The sequence below is a fragment of the Pseudophryne corroboree genome, chromosome 2, assembly GCF_028390025.1.
Source record: "Pseudophryne corroboree isolate aPseCor3 chromosome 2, aPseCor3.hap2, whole genome shotgun sequence".
In the NCBI taxonomy this organism is placed as follows: Eukaryota; Metazoa; Chordata; class Amphibia; order Anura; family Myobatrachidae; genus Pseudophryne; species Pseudophryne corroboree.
In genome coordinates, this window is record NC_086445.1 from 9753770 (window position 1) to 9772778 (window position 19009).

The following is a 19009-nucleotide window of genomic DNA, read 5'->3' on the forward strand; positions in this document are numbered from 1 at the left end:
GAGATGGATGGCACAGAGGATGGGCAGGTAGATGGCAGAGAGGATACAGGGGGAGATGGATGGCACAGAGGATGGGAGGATAGATGGCAGAGAGGACACAGGGAGAGATGGATGGCACAGAGGATGGGAGGATAGATGGCAGAGAGGATACAGGGAGAGATGGATTGCACAGAGGATGGGCAGGTAGATGGCAGAGAGGATACAGGGGGAGATGGATGGCACAGAGGATGGGAGGATAGATGGCAGAGAGGATACAGGGAGAGATGGATGGCACAGAGGATGGGAGGATAGATGGCAGAGAGGATACAGGGGAGATGGATGGCACAGAGGATGGGAGGATAGATGGCAGAGAGGATACAGGGAGAGATGGATGGCACAGAGGATGGGAGGACAGATGGCAGAGAGGACACAGGGAGAGATGGATGGCACAGAGGATGGGAGGATAGATGGCAGAGAGGATACATGGGGAGATGGATGGCACAGAGGATGGGAGGATAGATGGCAGAGAGGATACAGGGGGAGATGGATGGCACAGAGGATGGGAGGATAGATGGCAGAGAGGATAAAGGGGAGATGGATGGCACAGAGGATGGGCAGGTAGATGGCAGAGAGGATACAGGGGAGATGGATGGCACAGAGGATGGGCAGGTAGATGGCAGAGAGGATAAAGGGGGAGATGGATGGCACAGAGGATGGGAGGATAGATGGCAGAGAGGATACATGGGGAGATGGATGGCACAGAGGATGGGAGGATAAATGGCAGAGAGGATAAAGGGGGAGATGGATGGCACAGAGGATGGGAGGATAAATGGCAGAGAGGATACAGGGAGAGATGGATGGCACAGAGGATGGGAGGATAGATGGCAGAGAGGATACAGGGAGAGATGGATGGCACAGAGGATGGGAGGATAGATGGCAGAGAGGATAGAGGGGGAGATGGATGGCACAGAGGATGGGGGGTAGATGGCAGAGGGGATACAGGGGGAGATGGATGGCACAGAGGATGGGCAGGTAGATGGCAGAGAGGATACAGGGAGAGATGGATGGCACAGAGGATGGGAGGATAGATGGCAGAGAGGATACAGGGAGAGATGGATGCCACAGAGGATGGGAGGATAAATGGCAGAGAGGATACAGGGAGAGATGGATGGCACAGAGGATGGGAGGATAGATGGCAGAGAGGATACATGGGGAGATGGATGGCACAGAGGATGGGAGGATAGATGGCAGAGAGGATACAGGGGGAGATGGATGGCACAGAGGATGGGAGAATAGATGGCAGAGAGGATAAAGGGGGAGATGGATGGCACAGAGGAAGGGAGGATAGATGGCAGAGAGGATAAAGGGGGAGATGGATGGCACAGAGGATGGGAGGATAGATGGCAGAGAGGATACAGGGAGAGATGGATGGCAGAGAGGATACAGGGAGAGATGGATGGCACAGAGGATGGGAGGAATAGATGGCAGAGAGGATAAAGGGGGAGATGGATGGCACAGAGGATGGGAGGTTAGATGGCAGAGAGGATACAGGGGGAGATGGATGGCACAGAGGATGTGAGGATAGATGGCAGAGAGGATACAGGGGGAGATGGATGGCACAGAGGATGGGAGGATAAATGGCAGAGAGGATACAGGGAGAGATGGATGGCACAGAGGATGGGAGGAATAGATGGCAGAGAGGATAAAGGGGGAGATGGATGGCACAGAGGATGGGAGGATAGATGGCAGAGAGGATACAGGGGGAGATGGATGGCACAGAGGATGGGAGGATAGATGGCAGAGAGGATACAGGGGGAGATGGATGTCAGAGAGGATACAGGGAGAGATGGATGGCACAGAGGATGGGAGGAATAGATGGCAGAGAGGATAAAGGGGGAGATGGATGGCACAGAGGATGGGAGGATAGATGGCAGAGAGGATACAGGGGGAGATGGATGGCACAGAGGATGGGAGGATAGATGGCAGAGGGGATACAGGGGGAGATGGATGGCACAGAGGATTGGAGGATAGATGGCAGAGAGGATAAAGGGGGAGATGGATGGCACAGAGGATGGGCAGGTAGATGGCAGAGAGGATACAGGGGGAGATGGATGGCACAGAGGATGGGAGGATAGATGGCAGAGAGGATAAAGGGGGAGTTGGATGGTAGAGAGGATGGGCGAGGTACATGGCAGAGTGGATAAAGGGGGAGATGGATGGTACAGAGGACAAGAGGGGTAGATGGATGTAAGAAAGGACAGTAGGGGGAGATGGATCGCACAGAAGACAGGAGGGGGAGATGGATGGCAGAGCGGACATTAGGTGGAGACGGATGGCAGAGTAGACAGGATAGGGAGATGGATGGCAGAGAGGTCAGGAGAGGGAGATGGATGGCAGAGAGGGCAGAATGGGGAAGATGGATGGCAGAGAGGACAGGAGGATGAGATGGATGGCAGAAAGAACAGGAGGACGAGATGAATGGCAGAGAGGACGGGAGGAGGAGATGAATGGCAGAGAGGACGGGAGGAGGAGATGAATGGCAGAGAGGATGGGGGGGTAGATTTAAAGGGGCAGATGGATGGCATAGAGGATGAGAGGATAGATGACAGATAGGATAGAGGGGGAGATGGATGGCACAGAGGATGAGAGGATAGATGACAGATAGGATACATGAGGAGATGGATGGCGTAGAGGATGGGGGGGGGGTAGATGGCAGAGAGGTTAAAGGGGGAGATGGATGGCACAGAGGATGGGAGGATAGATGGCAGAGAGGATACAGGGGGAGATGGATGGCACAGAGGATGGGAGGATAGATGGCAGAGAGGATAAAGGGGGAGATGGATGGCGGAGAGAATGGGAGGATAGATGGCAGAGAGGATACATGGGGAGATGGATGGCACAGAGGATAAAGGGGCAGATGGATGGCACAGAGGATGGGAGGATAGATGGCAGAGAGGATACATGGGAAGATGGATGGCACAGAGGATGGGAGGATAGATGGCAGAGAGGATACAGGGGGAGATGGATGGCACAGAGGATGGGAGGATAGATGGCAGAGGGGATACAGGGGGAGATGGATGGCACATTGGATGGGAGAATAGATGGCAGAGAGGATACATGGGGAGATGGATGGTACAGAGGACAAGAGGGGTAGATGGATGTAAGAAAGGACAGTAGGGGGAGATGGATCGCACAGAAGACAGGAGGGGGAGATGGATGGCAGAGCGGACATTAGGTGGAGACGGATGGCAGAGTAGACAGGATAGGGAGATGGATGGCAAAGAGGACAGGAGGGGGAGAGGGATGGTAGAGAGGTCAGGAGAGGGAGATGGATGGCAGAGAGGGCAGAATGGGGAAGATGGATGGCAGAGAGGACAGGATGGGGAAGATGGATGGCAGAGAGATCAGGAGGAGGAGATGGATGGCAGAGAGAACAGGAGGAGGAGATGGATGGCAGAGAGAACAGGAGGGGGAGATGGATGGCAGAGCGGACATTAGGTGGAGACGGATGGCAGAGTAGACAGGATAGGGAGATGGATGGCAAAGAGGACAGGAGAGGGAGATGAATGGCAGAGAGGGCAGAATGGGGAAGATGGATGGCAGAGAGGACAGGATGGGGAGATGGATGGCAGAGAGATCAGGAGGAGGAGATGAATGGCAGAGAGGACAGGAGGAGGAGATGGATGGCAGAGAGAACAGGAGGGGGAGATGGATGGCAGAGCGGACATTAGGTGGAGACGGATGGCAGAGTAGACAGGATAGGGAGATGGATGGCAAAGAGGACAGGAGGGGGAGATGGATGGCAGAAAGGTCAGGAGAGGGAGATGAATGGCAGAGAGGGCAGAATGGGGAAGATGGATGGCAGAGAGGGCAGAATGGGGAAGATGGATGGCAGAGAGGACAGGATGGGGAGATGGATGGCAGAGAAGAGAGGATGGTAGAGAGGACAGGATGGGGAGATGGATGGCAGAGAAGAGAGGATGGTAGAGAGATCAGGAGTAGGAGATGAATGGCAGAGAGGACAGGAGGAGGAGATGAATGGCAGAGAGGACAGTAGGGGGAGATGAATGGCAGAGAGTATAGGATGGGGAGATGGATGGCAGAGAGGACAGGATGGAGAGATGGATGGCAGAGAGGACAGGATGGTAGAGAGGACAGGATGGGAAAATGGATGGCAGAGAGAAGAGGATGGTAGAGAGGACAGGAGGGGAAGATGAATGGCAGAGAGAATAGGATGGGGAGCTGGATGGCAGAGAGGACAGGATGGAGAGATGGATGGCAGAGAGGAGAGTATGGTAGAGGACAGGATGGGGAGATGGATGGTAGAGAGGACAAGATGGAGAAATGGATGGCAGAGAGGACAGGATGGAGTGATGGATGGCAGAGACGACAGGAGGGGGAGATGGATGGCAGAGAGGACAGGAGGAGGAGATGGATTGGACAGGAGGAGGAGATGGATGGCAGAGAGGATACAGGGGGAGATGGATGGCACGGAGGATGGGAGAATAGATGGCAGAGAGGATACAGGGGGAGATGGATGGCACAGAGGATGGGAAGATAGATGGCAGAGAGGATAAAGGGGAGATAGATGGCACAGAGGATAGGAGGATAGATGGCAGAGAGGATAGAGGGGGAGATGGATGGCACAGAGGATGGGAGAATAGATGGCAGAGAGGATACAGGGAGAGATGGATGGCACAGAGGATGGGAGGATAGATGGCAGAGAGGATAGAGGGGGGAGATGGATGGCACAGAGGATGTGGTGATAGATGGCAAACAGGATAAAAGGGAAGATGGATAGCACAGAGGATCGGAGGATAGATGGCAGAGTGGATAAAGGGGGAGTTGGATGGTAGAGAGGATGGCCGAGGTAAATGGCAGAGTGGATAAAGGGGGAGATGGATCGCACAGAAGACAGGAGGGGGAGATGGATGGCAGAGTAAACAGGATAGGGAGATGGATGGCAAAGAGGACAGGGGGGGGGGATGGATGGCAGAGAGGTCAGGAGAGGGAGAGGGATGGCAGAGAGGGCAGAATGGGGAAGATGGATGGCAGAGAGGATAGGATGGGGAGATGGATGGCAGAGAGATCAGGAGGAGGAGATGGATGGCAGAGAGGACAGTAGGAGGAGGTGAATGGCAGAGAGTATAGGATGGGGAGATCGATGGCAGAGAGGACAGGATGGAGAGATGGATGGCAGAGAGGAGAGGATGGTAGAGAGGACAGGATGGGGAGAAGGATGGCAGAGAGGAGAGGATGGTATAGAGGACAGGAGGGGAAGATGAATGGCAGAGAGAATAGGATGGGGAGATGGATGGCAGAGAAGACAGGATGGAGAGATGGATGGCAGAGAGAAGAGTATGGTAGAGGACAGGATGGGGAGATGGATGGTAGAGAGGACAGGATGGAGAAATGGATGGCAGAGAGGACAGGACGGAGTGATGGATGGCAGAGACGACAGGATGGAGTGATGGATGGCAGAGAGGACAGGAGGGGGAGATGGATTGGACAGGAGGAGGAGATGGATGGCAGAGAGGTCAGGAGAGGGAGATGGATGATAGAGAGGACAGGATGGGGAGATGGATGGCAGAGAGGAGAGGATGGTACAGAGGACAGGATGGGGAGATGGATGGTAGAGAGGACAGGATGGAGAGATGGATGGCAGAGAGGAGAGGATGGTAGAGAGGACAGGATGGGGAGATGAATGGCAGACAGAATAGGATGTGGAGATGGATGGCAGAGAGGACAGGATGGAGAGATGGATGGTAGAGAGGACAGGATGGAGAGATTGATGGCAGAGAGGAGAGGATGGTAGAGAGGACAGGATGGGGAGATGGATGGTAGAGAGGACAGGATGGAGAGATGGATGGCAGAGAGGAGAGGATGGTAGAGAGGACAGGATGGGGAGATGGATGGTAGAGAGGACAGGATGGAGAGATGGATGGCAGAGAGGAGAGGATGGTAGAGAGGACAGGATGGGGAGATTGATGGCAGAGAGGAGAGGATGGTAGAGAGGACAGGGTGGGGAGATGGATGGTAGAGAGGACAGGATGGGGAGATTGATGGCAGAGAGGAGAGGATGGTACAGAGGACAGGATGGGGAGATGCATGGAACAGGAGATGATGGTAGAGAGGACAGGATAGGGAGATGAATGGCAGACAGAATAGGATGTGGAGATGGATGGCAGAGAGGACAGGATGGGGAGATGGATGGTAGAGAGGACAGGATGGGGAGATTGATGGCAGAGAGGAGAGGATGGCAGAGAGGACAGGATGGGGAGATTGATGGCAGAGTAGACAGGAGGGAGAGATGGATGGCAGAGAGGATAGGAGAATAGATGGCAGAGAGGATACATGGGGAGATGGATGGCACAGAGGATGGGAGGATAGATGGCAGAGAAGATAAAGGGGGAGATGGATGGCACAGAGGATGGGAGGATAGATGGCAGACAGGATAAAAGGGAAGATGGATAGCACAGAGGATGGGAGGATAGATGGCACAGAGGATAAAGGGGGAGTTGGATGGTAGAGATGATGGGTGAGGTACATGGCAGAGTGGATAAAGGGGGAGATGGATGGTACAGAGGACAAGAGGATGTAAGAAAGGACAGTAGGGGGGGATGGATCGCACAGAAGACAGGAGGGGGAGATGGATGGCAGAGCGGACATTAGGTGGAGATGGATGGCAGAGTAGACAGGATAGGGAGATGGATGGCAGAGAGGTCAGTAGAGGGAGATGGATGGCAGAGAGGGCAGAATGGGAAAGATGGATGGCAAAGAGTACAGGATGGGGAGATGGATGGCAGAGAGATCAGGAGGAGGAGATGAATGGCAGAGAGGACAGGAGGAGGAGATGGATGGCAGACAGGACAGGAGGAGGAGATGAATGGCAGAGAGGACAGTAGGGGGAGATGAATGGCAGAGAGGACAGTAGGGGGAGATGAATGGCAGAGAGAATAGGATGTGGAGATGGATGGCAGAGAGGACAGGATGGAGAGATGGATGGCAGGGAGGATAGAATGGTAGAGAGGACAGGATGGGGAGATGGATGGCAGAGAGGAGAGGATGGTAGAGAGGACAGGAGGGGAAGATGAATGGCAGAGAGAATAGGATGGGGAGATGGATGGCAGAGAGGAGAGGATGGTAGAGGACAGGATGGGGAGATGGTTGGTAGAGAGGACAGGATGGAGAAATGGATGGCAGAGAGGACAGGATGGAGTGATGGATGGCAGAGACGACAGGATGGAGTGATGGATGGCAGAGAGGACAGGAGGGGGAGATGGATGGCAGAGAGGACAGGAGGGGGAGATGGATGGCAGAGAGGACAGGAGGAGGAGATGGATTGGACAGGAGGAGGAGATGGATGGCAGAGAGGTCAGGAGAGGGAGATGGATGGTAGAGAGGACAAGATGGGGAGATGGATGGCAGAGAGGAGAGGATGGTAGTGAGGACAGGATGGGGAGATGGATGCAGAGTGGAGAGGATGGTAGAAAGGACAGGAGGGGGAGATGAATGGCAGAGAGAATAGGATGGGGACATGGATGGCAGAGAGGACAGGATGGAGAGATGGATGGCAGAGAGGAGAGGATGGTAGAGAGGACAGGATGGTGAGATGGATGGTAGAGAGGACAGGATGGAGAGATGGATGGCAGAGAGGACAGGATGGAGTGATGGATGGCAGAGAGGACAGGATGGAGTGATGAATGGCAGAGAGGATAGGAGGGGGAGATGGATGGCAGAGAGGACAGGAGGAAGAGATGGGTGGCATGGAGTACAGGAGGTGGAGATGGATGGCAGAGTAGACAGGTGTAGGAGATGTTTGGCAGAGAGGACAGGAGGAGGAGATGAATGGCAGAGAGGACAGAAGGAGGAGATGAATGGCAGAGAGGACAGGAGAAGGAGGAGATGAATGGCAGAGAGGACAGGAGGAGGAGATGAATGGCAGAGAGGACGGGAGGAGGAGATGAATGGCAGAGAGGACAGTAGGTGGAGATGAATGGCAGAGAGGACAGTAGGGGGAGGTGAATGGCAGAGAGACTAGGATGGGGAGATGGATGGCAGAGAAGACAGCAGGGGAGATGAATGGCAGAGAGAACAGGATGGAGAAATGGATGGCAGAGAGGAGAGGATGGTAGAGAGGACAGGATGGGGAGATGGATGGTAGAGAGGACAGGATGGGGAGATGGATGGTAGAGAGGACAGGGTGGAGAGATGAATGGCAGAGAGGACATGAGGAGATGAATGGCAGAGAGAATAGGATGGGGAGATGGATGGCAGAGAAGACAGCAGGGGGAGATGAATGGCAGAGAGGACAGGATGGAGAGATGGATGGCAGAGAGGAGATGAATGGCAGAGAGGACAGGAGGAGGAGATGGATGGCAGAGAGAACAGGAGGAGGAGATGGATGGCAGAGAGGACAGCAGGAGGAGATGAATGAAAGAGAGGACAGTAGGAGGAGATGAATGGCAGAGAGTATAAGATGGGGAGATCGATGGCAGAGAGGACAGGATGGAGAGATGGATGGCAGAGAGGAGAGGATGGTAGAGAGGACAGGATGGGGAGATGGATGGCAGAGAGGAGAGGATGGTATAGAGGACAGAAGGGGAAGATGAATGGCAGAGAGAATAGGATGGGGAGCTGGATGGCAGAGAGGGCCGGATGGAGAGATGGATGGCAGAGAGAAGAGTATGGTAGAGGACAGGATGGGGAGATGGATGGTAAAGAGGACAGGATGGAGAAATGGATGGTAGAGAGGACAGGATGGAGTGATGGATGGCAGAGACGACAGGATGGAGTGATGGATGGCAGAGACGACAGGATGGAGTGATGGATGGCAGAGAGGACAGGAGGGGGAGATGGATGGCAGAGAGGACAGGAGGAGGAGACGGATTGGACAGGAGGAGGAGATGGATGGCAGAGAGGTCAGGAGAGGGAGATGGATGGCAGAGAGGACAGGAGGAGGAGATGGATTGGACAGGAGGAGGAGATGGATGGCAGAGAGGTCAGGAGAGGGAGATGGGTGATAGAGAGGACAGGATGGGGAGATGGATGGCAGAGAGGAGAGGATGGTAGAGAGGACAGGATGGGGAGATGCATGGAACAGGAGATGATGGTAGAGAGGACAGGAGGGGGAGATGAATGGCAGACAGAATAGGATGTGGAGATGGATGGCAGAGAGGACAGGATGGAGAGATGGATGGCAGAGAGGACAGGATGGAGAGATGGATGGCAGAGAGGATAGGATGGTAGAGAGGACAGGATGGGGAGATTGATGGCAGAGAGGAGAGGATGGTAGAGAGGACAGGATGGGGAGATGGATGGTAGAGAGGACAGGATGGAGAGATGGATGGCAGAGAGGATAGGATGGTAGAGAGGACAGGATGGGGAGATTGATGGCAGAGAGGAGAGGATGGTAGAGAGGACAGGATGGGGAGATTGATGGCAGAGTAGACAGGAGGGTGAGATGGATGGCAGAGAGGACAGGAGAAGGAGATGGATGGCAGAGATCACAGGAGGGAGAGATAGATGGCAGAGAGGATGGGAGAATAGATGGCAGAGAGAATAAAGGGGGAGATGGATGGTAGAGATGATGGGTGAGGTACATGGCAGAGTAGATAAAGGGGGAGATGGATGGTACAGAGGACAAGAGGAAGTAAGAAAGGACAGTAGGGGGGATGGATCGCACAGAAGACAGGAGGGGGAGATGGATGGCAGAGCGGACATTAGGTGGAGACGGATGGCAGAGTAGACAGGATAGGGAGATGGATGGCAAAGAGGTCAGGAGAGGGAGATGGATGGCAGAGAGGGCAGAATGGGAAAGATGGATGGCAGAGAGTACAGGATGGGGAGATGGATGGCAGAGAGATCAGGAGGAGGAGATGAATGGCAGAGAGGACAGGAGGAGGAGATGAATGGCAGAGAGGACAGGAGGAGGAGATGGATGGCAGAGAGGACAGGAGGAGGAGATGAATGGCAGAGAGGACAGTAGGGGGAGATGAATGGCAGAGAGGACAGTAGGGGGAGATGAATGGCAGAGAGAATAGGATGTGGAGATGGATGGCAGAGAGGACAGGATGGAGAGATGGATGGCAGAGAGGATAGGATGGTAGAGAGGACAGGATGGGGAGATGGATGGCAGAGAGGAGAGGATGGTAGAGAGGATAGGAGGGGAAGATGAATGGCAGAGAGAATAGGATGGGGAGATGGATGGCAGAGAGGAGAGGATGGTAGAGGAAAGGATGGGGAGATGGTTGGTAGAGAGGACAGGATGGAGTGATGGATGGCAGGGACGACAGGATGGAGTGATGGATGGCAGGGACGACAGGATGGAGTGATGGATGGCAGAGAGGACAGGAGGGGGAGATGGATGGCAGAGAGGACAGGAGGAGGAGATGGATTGGACAGGAGGTGGAGATGGATGGCAGAGAGGTCAGGAGAGGGAGATGGATGATAGAGAGGACAGGATGGGGAGATGGATGGCAAAGAGGAGAGGATGGTAGAGAGGACAGGATGGGGAGATGGATGGCAGAGTGGAGAGGATGGTAGAAAGGACAGGAGGGGGAGATGAATGGCAGAGAGAATAGGATGGGGATAGGGATGGCAGAGAGGACAGGATGGAGAGATGGATGGCAGAGAGGAGAGGATGGTAGAGAGGACTGGATGGGGAGATGGATGGTAGAGAGGACAGGATGGAGAGATGGATGGTAGAGAGGACAGGATGGAGAGATGGATGGCAGAGAGGACAGGATGGAGTGATGGATGGCAGAGAGGACAGGATGGAGTGATGAATGGCAGAGAGGACAGGAGGGGGAGATGGATGGCAGAGAGGACAGGAGGAAGAGATGGGTGGCATGGAGTACAGGAGGTGGAGATGGATGGCAGAGTAGACAGGTGGAGGAGATGTTTGGCAGAGAGGACAGGAGGAGGAGATGAATGGCAGAGAGGACAGAAGGAGGAGATGAATGGCAGGGACGACAGGAGAAGGAGGAGATGAATGGCAGAGAGGACAGGAGGAGGAGAAGAATGGCAGAGAGGACGGGAGGAGGAGATGAATGGCAGAGAGGACAGTAGGTGGAGATGAATGGCAGAGAGGACAGTAGGGGGAGGTGAATGGCAGAGAGACTAGGATGGGGAGATGGATGGCAGAGAAGACAGCAGGGGAGATGAATGGCAGAGAGAACAGGATGGAGAAATGGATGGCAGAGAGGAGAGGATGGTAGAGAGGACAGGATGGGGAGATGGATGGTAGAGAGGACAGGATGGGGAGATGGATGGTAGAGAGGACAGGGTGGAGAGATGAATGGCAGAGAGGACATGAGGAGATGAATGGCAGAGAGAATAGGATGGGGAGATGGATGGCAGAGAAGACAGCAGGGGAGATGAATGGCAGAGAGGACAGGATGGAGAGATGGATGGCAGAGAGGAGAGGATGGTAGAGAGGACAGGATCGGGAGATGGCTGGTAGAGAGTACAGGATGGAGAGATGGATGGCAGAGAGGAGAGGATGGTAGAGAGGACATGAGGGGGAGATGGATGGTAGAGAGGACAGGATGGGGAGATGGATGGTAGAGAGTACAGGATGGAGTGATGGATGGCAGAGAGGACAGGATGGGGAGATGGATGGTAGAGAGGACAGGGTGGAGAGATGAATGGCAGAAAGAATAGGATGGGGAGATGGATGGCAGAGAAAACAGCAGGGGGAGATGGATGGCAGAGAGGAGAGGATGGTAGAGAGGACAGGAGGGGGAGATGGATGGTAGAGAGGACAGGATGGGGAGATGGATGGTAGAGAGGACAGGATGGGGAGATGGATGGCAGAGAGGACAGGATAGCGTGATGGATGGCAGAGAAGAGAGGATGGGGAGATTGATGGCAGAGTAGACAGGAGGGGGAGATGGATGGCAGAGAGGACAGGAGAAGGAGATGGATGGCAGAGATCACAGGAGGGAGAGATGGATGGCAGAGAGGATGGGAGAATAGATGGCAGAGAGGATACAGGGGGAGATGGATGGCACAGAGGATGGGAGGATAGATGGCAGAGAGGATACAGGGGAGATGGATGGCACAGAGGATGGGAGGATAGATGGCAGAGAGGATACAGGGGGAGATGGATGGCACAGAGGATGGGAGGATAGATGACAGAGAGGATACAGGGGGAGATGGATGGTACAGAGGATGGGAGGATAGATGGCAGAGAGGATACAGGGGGAGATGGATGGCACAGAGGATGGGAGTATAGATGGCAGAGAGGATACAGGGGGAGATGGATGGCACAGAGGATGTGAGTATAGATGGCAGAGAGGATACAGGGGGAGATGGATGGCACAGAGGATGGGAGTATAGATGGCAGAGAGGATACAGGGGGAGATGGATGGCACAGAGGATGGGAGTATAGATGGCAGAGAGGATACAGGGGGAGATGGGTGGCACAGAGGATGGGAGGATAGATGACAGAGAGGATACAGGGGGAGATGGATGCCACAGAGGATGGGAGGATAAATGGTAGAGAGGATACAGGGGGAGATGGATGGCACAGAGGATGGGAGGATAGATGGCAGAGAGGATACAGGGAGAGATGGATGGCACAGAGGATGGAAGAATAGATGGCAGACAGGACAAAGGGGGAGTTGGATGGCACAGAGGATGGAAGAATAGATGGCAGAGAGGATAAAGGGGCAGTTGGATGGCACAGAGGATGGGAGAATAGATGGCAGACAGGATAAAAGGGAAGATGGATAGCACAGAGGATAAAGGGGGAGTTGGATGGTAGAGAGGATGGGCGAGGTACATGGCAGAGTGGATAAAGGGGGAGATGGATGGTACAGAGGACAAGAGGGGTAGATGGATGTAAGAAAGGACAGTAGGGGGAGATGGATCGCACAGAAGACAGCAGGGGGAGATGGATGGCAGAGCGGACATTAGGTGGAGATGGATGGCAGAGTAGACAGGATAGGGAGATGGATGGCAGAGAGGACAGGATGCGGAGATGGATGGCAGAGAGATCAGGACGAGGAGATGAATGGCAGAGAGGACAGGAGGAGGAGATGGATGGCAGATAGAATAGGATGGGGAGATGGATGGCAGAGAGGACATGATGGAGAGATGGATGGCAGAGAGTATAGGATGGTAGAGAGGACAGGATGGGGAGATGGATGGCAGGGAGGAGAGGATGGTAGAGGACAGGATGGGGAGATGGATGGTAGAGAGGACAGGATGGAGAAATGGATGGCAGAGAGGACAGGATGGAGTGATGAATGGCAGAGAGGACAGGATGGAGTGATGGATGGCAGAGAGGACAGGAGGGGGAGATGGATGGCAGAGAGGACAGGATGAGGAGATGGCTGGTAGAGAGGACAGGATGGAGAGATGGATGGCAGGGAGGAGAGGATGGTAGAGGACAGGATGGGGAAATGGATGGTAGAGAGGACAGGATGGAGAAATGGATGGCAGAGAGGACAGGATGGAGTGATGGATGGCAGAGATGACAGGATGGAGTGATGGATGGCAGAGAGGACAGGAGGGGGAGATGGATGGCAGAGAGGACAGGAGGAGGAGATGGATTGGACAGGAGGAGGAGATGGATGGCAGAGATGACAGGATGGAGTATGAATGGCAGAGAGGTCAGTAGAGGGAGATGGATGGTAGAGAGGACAAGATGGGGAGATGGATGGCAGAGAGGAGAGCATGGTAGAGAGGACAGGATGGGGAGATGGATGGCAGAGTGGAGAGGATGGTAGAGAGGACAGGAGGGGGAGATGAATGGCAGAGAGAATAGGATGGGGAGATGGATGGCAGAGAGGACAGGATGGAGAGATGGATGGCAGAGAGGAGAGGATGGTAGAGAGGACAGGATGGGGAGATGGATGGTAGAGAGGACAGGATGGAGAGATGGATGGCAGAGAGGACAGGATGGAGTGATGGATGGCAGAGAGGACAGGATGGAGTGATGGATGGCAGAGAGGACAGGAGGGGGAGGTGGATGGCAGAGAGGACAGGAGGAAAAGAAGGATGGCATAGAGTACAGGAGGTGGAGATGGATGGCAGAGTAGACAGGTGGAGGAGATGGTTGGCAGAGAGGACAGGAGGAGGAGATGAATGGCAGAGGACAGGAGGAGGAGTAGATGAATGGCAGAGAGGACAGGAGGAGGAGTAGATGAATGGCAGAGAGGACAGGAGGAGGAGATGAATGGCAGAGAGGACGGGAGGAGGAGATGAATGGCAGAGAGGACAGTAGGTGGAGATGAATGGCAGAGAGGACAGGAGGAGGAGATGAATGGCAGAGAGGACAGGAGGAGGAGTAGATGAATGGCAGAGAGGACAGGAGGAGGAGTAGATGAATGGCAGAGAGGACAGGAGGAGGAGATGAATGGCAGAGAGGACAGATGGGGGAGGTGAATGGCAGAGATACTAGGATGGGGAGATGGATGGCAGAGAAGACAGCAGGGGGAGATGAATGGCAGAGAGGACAGGATGGAGAGATGGATGGCAGAGAGGAGAGGATGGTAGAGAGGACAGGATGGGGAGATGGATGGTAGAGAGGACAGGATGGGGAGATGGATGGTAGAGAGGACAGGGTGGAGAGATGAATGGCAGAGAGGACATGAGGAGATGAATGGCAGAGAGAATAGGATGGGGAGATGGATGGCAGAGAAGACAGCAGGGGGATATGAATGGCAGAGAGGACAGGATGGAGAGATGGATGGCAGAGAGGAGAGGATGGTAGAGAGGACAGGATGGGGAGATGGCTGGTAGAGAGGACAGGATGGAGAGATGGATGGCAGAGAGGAGAGGATGGTAGAGAGGACAGGAGGGGTAGATGGATGGTAGAGAGGACAGGATGGGGAGATGGATGGTAGAGAGGACAGGATGGCGTGATGGATGGCAGAGAGGAGAGGATGGGGAGATTGATGGCATAGTAGACAGGAGGGGGAGTTGGATGGCAGAGAGGACAGGAGAAGGAGATGGATGGCAGAGATCACAGGAGGGAGAGATGGATGGCAGAGAGGACAGGAGGGGGAGACGGATGGCAGAGAGGACAAGAGGGGGAGACGGATGGCAGAATGGGGAAGATGGATGTCAAAGAGGACAGGAGGGGGAGATGGATGGCAGAGAGGTCAGGAGAGGGAGATGGATGGCAGAGAGGGCAGAAAGGGGATGAAGGATGGGGAGATGGATGGCAGAGAGGTCAGGAGGGGGAGATGGATAGCAGAGAGGTCAGGAGGGGGAGACGGATCACAGAGAGGACAGTTGGGTGAGACGGATGGCAGAGAGGACAGGAGGGGGAGATGGATGGCAGAGAGGACAGGAGGGGGAGATGGATGGTAGAGAGCACAGGAGGGGGAGATAGTTGGCAGAGTGGGCGGTGGGGGAGGGGAGATCTATGGCAGAGAGGCCAGGAGGCAGAGATGGCTACCAGGGAAGACAAGGATGGAGATTAAATAAAAATAAATGTAAAAATATAATGATTTTTCTTCCACATTTTCCCGTAATTAATCACGGAATACCAAGATTGGAGCCTGATAATCCACAAATGTGGGATTAAAAATTATTTCAGGATTGGAAACCCTAATGAGGACAAATCTGTATACTGCAATCATGCATACCTCCCAACATGACCTCTCCAGGAGGACACAATGCTCTGTTCCTGCTCTTCCCTCTTACTGTATGATTACCATCACCTGTGCTGTACCCCAATACTGACCCAGTGCTCATACCTATGTCATACCTCCCAACATGACCTCTCCAGGAGGACTCAATGCTCTGCTCCTGCACTTCCCTCTTACTGTATGATTACCATCACCTGTGCTGTTCCCTAATACTGACCCAGTGCTCATACCTATGTCATACCTCCCAACATGACCTATCAAGGCGGACACAATGCTCTGCTCCTGCTCTTCCCTCTTACTGTATGATTACCATCACCTGTGCTGTACCCTAATACTGACCCAGTGCTCATACCTATGTCATACCTCCCAACACGACCCTCTCCAGGAGGACACAATGCTCTGCTCTTCCCTCTTACTGTATGATTACCATCACCTGTGCTGTACCCTAATACTGACCCAGTGCTCCTACCTATGTCATACCTCCCAACATAACCTTTCCAGGAGGACACAATGCTCTGCTCCTGGACTTCCCTCTTACTGTATGATTACCATCACCTGTGCTGTACCCTAATACTGACCCAGTGCTCATACCTATGTCATACCTCCCAACATGACCTCTCCAGGAGGACACAATGCTCTGCTCCTGCACTCCCCTCTTACTGTATGATTACCATCACCTGTGATGTACCCTAATACTGACCCAGTGCTCATACCTATGTCATACCTCCCAACATGACTCTCTCAAGGAGGACACAATGCTCTGCTCCTGCTTTTCCTTCTTACTGTATGATTACCATCACCTGTGCTGTACCCTAATACTGACCCAGTGCTCATACCTAGGTCATACCTCCCAACATGACCCTCTCCAGGAGGACACATCGCTCTGCTCCTGCTCTTCCCTCTCACTGTATGATTACCATCACCTGTGCTGTACCCTAATACTGACCCAGTGCTCATACCTAGGTCATACCTCCCAACATGACCCTCTCCAGGAGTACACAATGGTCTGCTCCTGCACTTCCCTCTCACTGTATGATTACCATCACCTGTGCTGTACCCCAATACTGACCCAGTGCTCATACCTCCCAACATTACCTCTCCAGGAGGACACAATGCTCTGCTCCTGCACTTCCCTCTCACTGTATGATTACCATCACCTGTGCTGTACCCCAATACCATACCTTCCAACATGACCCTCTCCAGGAGGGACAGAATGCTCTGCTCCTGGACTTCCCTCTTAAATTTGTGATTGCCAACACCTGTGCTGAAACACCTTTCTTATCCATTTACCTGTTCAACACAGGTGATGGCAATCACAGAGAAAGGGAAAAGTCCAGAAGAAGAGCATTGTGTCCCTCCTGGAGAGGGTCATGTTGGGAGGTATGCCAATACTGACCTAGTGCTCATACCTATGTCATACCTCCCAACATGACCTTTCCAGGAGGACACAATGCTCTGCTCCTGCTCTTCCCTCTTACTGTATGATTACCATCACCTGTGCTGTAAGCTAATACTGACCCAGTGCTCATACCTATGTCATACCTCCCAACATGACCTCTCCAGGAGGAACACAATGCTCTGCTCCTGCACTTCCCTCTAACTGTATGATTACCATCACCTGTGCTGTATCCTAATACTGACCCAGTGCTCATACCTATGTCATACCTCCCAACATGACCTCTCCAGGAGGACACAATGCTCTGCTCCTGCCTCTTACTGTATGATTATCATCACCTGTGCTGTACCCTAATACTGACCCAGTGCTCATACCTATGTCATACCTCCCAACATGACCTCTCCAGGAGGACACAATGCTCTGCTCCTGCTCCTGCCTCTTACTGTATGATTACCATCACCTGTGCTGTACCCTAATACTGACCCAGTGCTCATACCTATGTCATACCTCCCAACATGACCTCTCCAGGAGGACACAATGCTCTGCTCCTGCTCTTCCCTCTTACTGTATGATTACCATCACCTGTGCTGTACCCTAATACTGACCCAGTGCTCATACCTATGTCATACCTCCCAACATGACCCTCTCCAGGAGGACACAATGCTCTGCTCCTGCCTCTTACTGTATGATAGCTGGCACCTGTTTTGTACAGGTTACTGGATAAGAAAGTTGTTTCAGGTGATGGTGATCATTCACTAAGAGGGAAGTCCAGGAGCAGTGCATTGTGTCCCTCCTTGTGAGGGTCATGTTGGGAGGTATGATATAATGCAGTAACGTCTCATATGCCTCAGAAACCCTGATACGCTGCCATAATGCCTCATATGCCCCAGTAACCCTGATACGCTGCCATAATGCCTCATATGCCCCCAGGTAGCCCTATACAGATGTATAATGATATGTGGGGACCAGTGATATATCCATTTACCAGGATAGAATAGAAAGCGTTGTATGTGATCACTTACTCATGGCTGCGGTCCGTCTCCTCTCGCTCCTGCCAGGGAATAAGAGACGGATTACTGCTCTACTATCTGCTCTTTAGCAGGAAATGAAGCTACAGAACAAATTACTAATAATATGCGGAGATCGCAGGAAATCTGTCAGTGACATCACTCTGTCCTCCTGCACTAATTACTCTGTGCACTGATCACAGGAGAAAGGTTAATAAGGGCTAAATATATACATGCATTCTATTCTACTTATAGTGCACAGTGGGGTCTGTAGTGTGATATATTTATTTCCAGATTTTGTTTAATGTGAGGTTCTTAATGAAATATACTTACTCTGTTTCCCTGCCTGTATTATACTGTGTAGCTGAGTGTGTTGCACACCTGGTGCTATGGAGATACACTCCCTGGTGATACACACATGCACATTGATATGATTACTCTGTTTCCCTGCCTGTATTATACTGTGTAGCTGAGTGTGTTGCACACCTTATGCTGTGGTGATACACTCCCTGGTGATACACACATGCACATTGATATACTTACTCTGTTTCCCTGCCTGTATTATACTGTGTAGCTGAGTGTGTTGCACACCTAGTGCTGTGGTGATACACTCCCTGGTGATACACGCATGCACATTGATATACTTACTCTGTTTCCCTGCCTGTATTATACTGTGTAGCTGAGTGTGTTGCACACCTAGTGCTGTGGTGATACACTCCCTGGTGATACACACATGCACATTGATATACTTACTCTGTTTCCCTGCCTGTATTATACTGTGTAGCTGAGTGTGTTGCGCACCTAGTGCTATGGTGATACACTCCCTGGTGATACACACATGCACATTGATATACTTACTCTGTTTCCCTGCCTGTATTATACTGTGTAGCTGAGTGTGTTGCACACCTAGTGCTGTGGTGATACACTCCCTGGTGATACACACATGCACATTGATATACTTACTCTGTTTCCCTGCCTGTATTATACTGTGTAGCTGAGTGTGGTGCACACCTAGTGCTGTG

The 19009-nt window shown here is 52.9% G+C and overlaps 1 protein-coding gene across 1 annotated transcript in view; it reads right to left on the minus strand.

Moving 5' to 3' along the window:
- Positions 1-18067, minus strand: part of LOC135050444 (olfactory receptor 56A4-like) — a 76510-nt gene extending 58443 nt beyond the window's left edge. The window contains exon 1 of the mRNA XM_063956933.1: positions 18003-18067. Coding sequence (XP_063813003.1) covers positions 18003-18006 — 4 coding nt within the window. The 5' untranslated portion in view covers positions 18007-18067. The remainder of the gene's footprint in view (positions 1-18002) is intronic.
- Between the last annotated feature and the right edge of the window lie 942 nt (positions 18068-19009).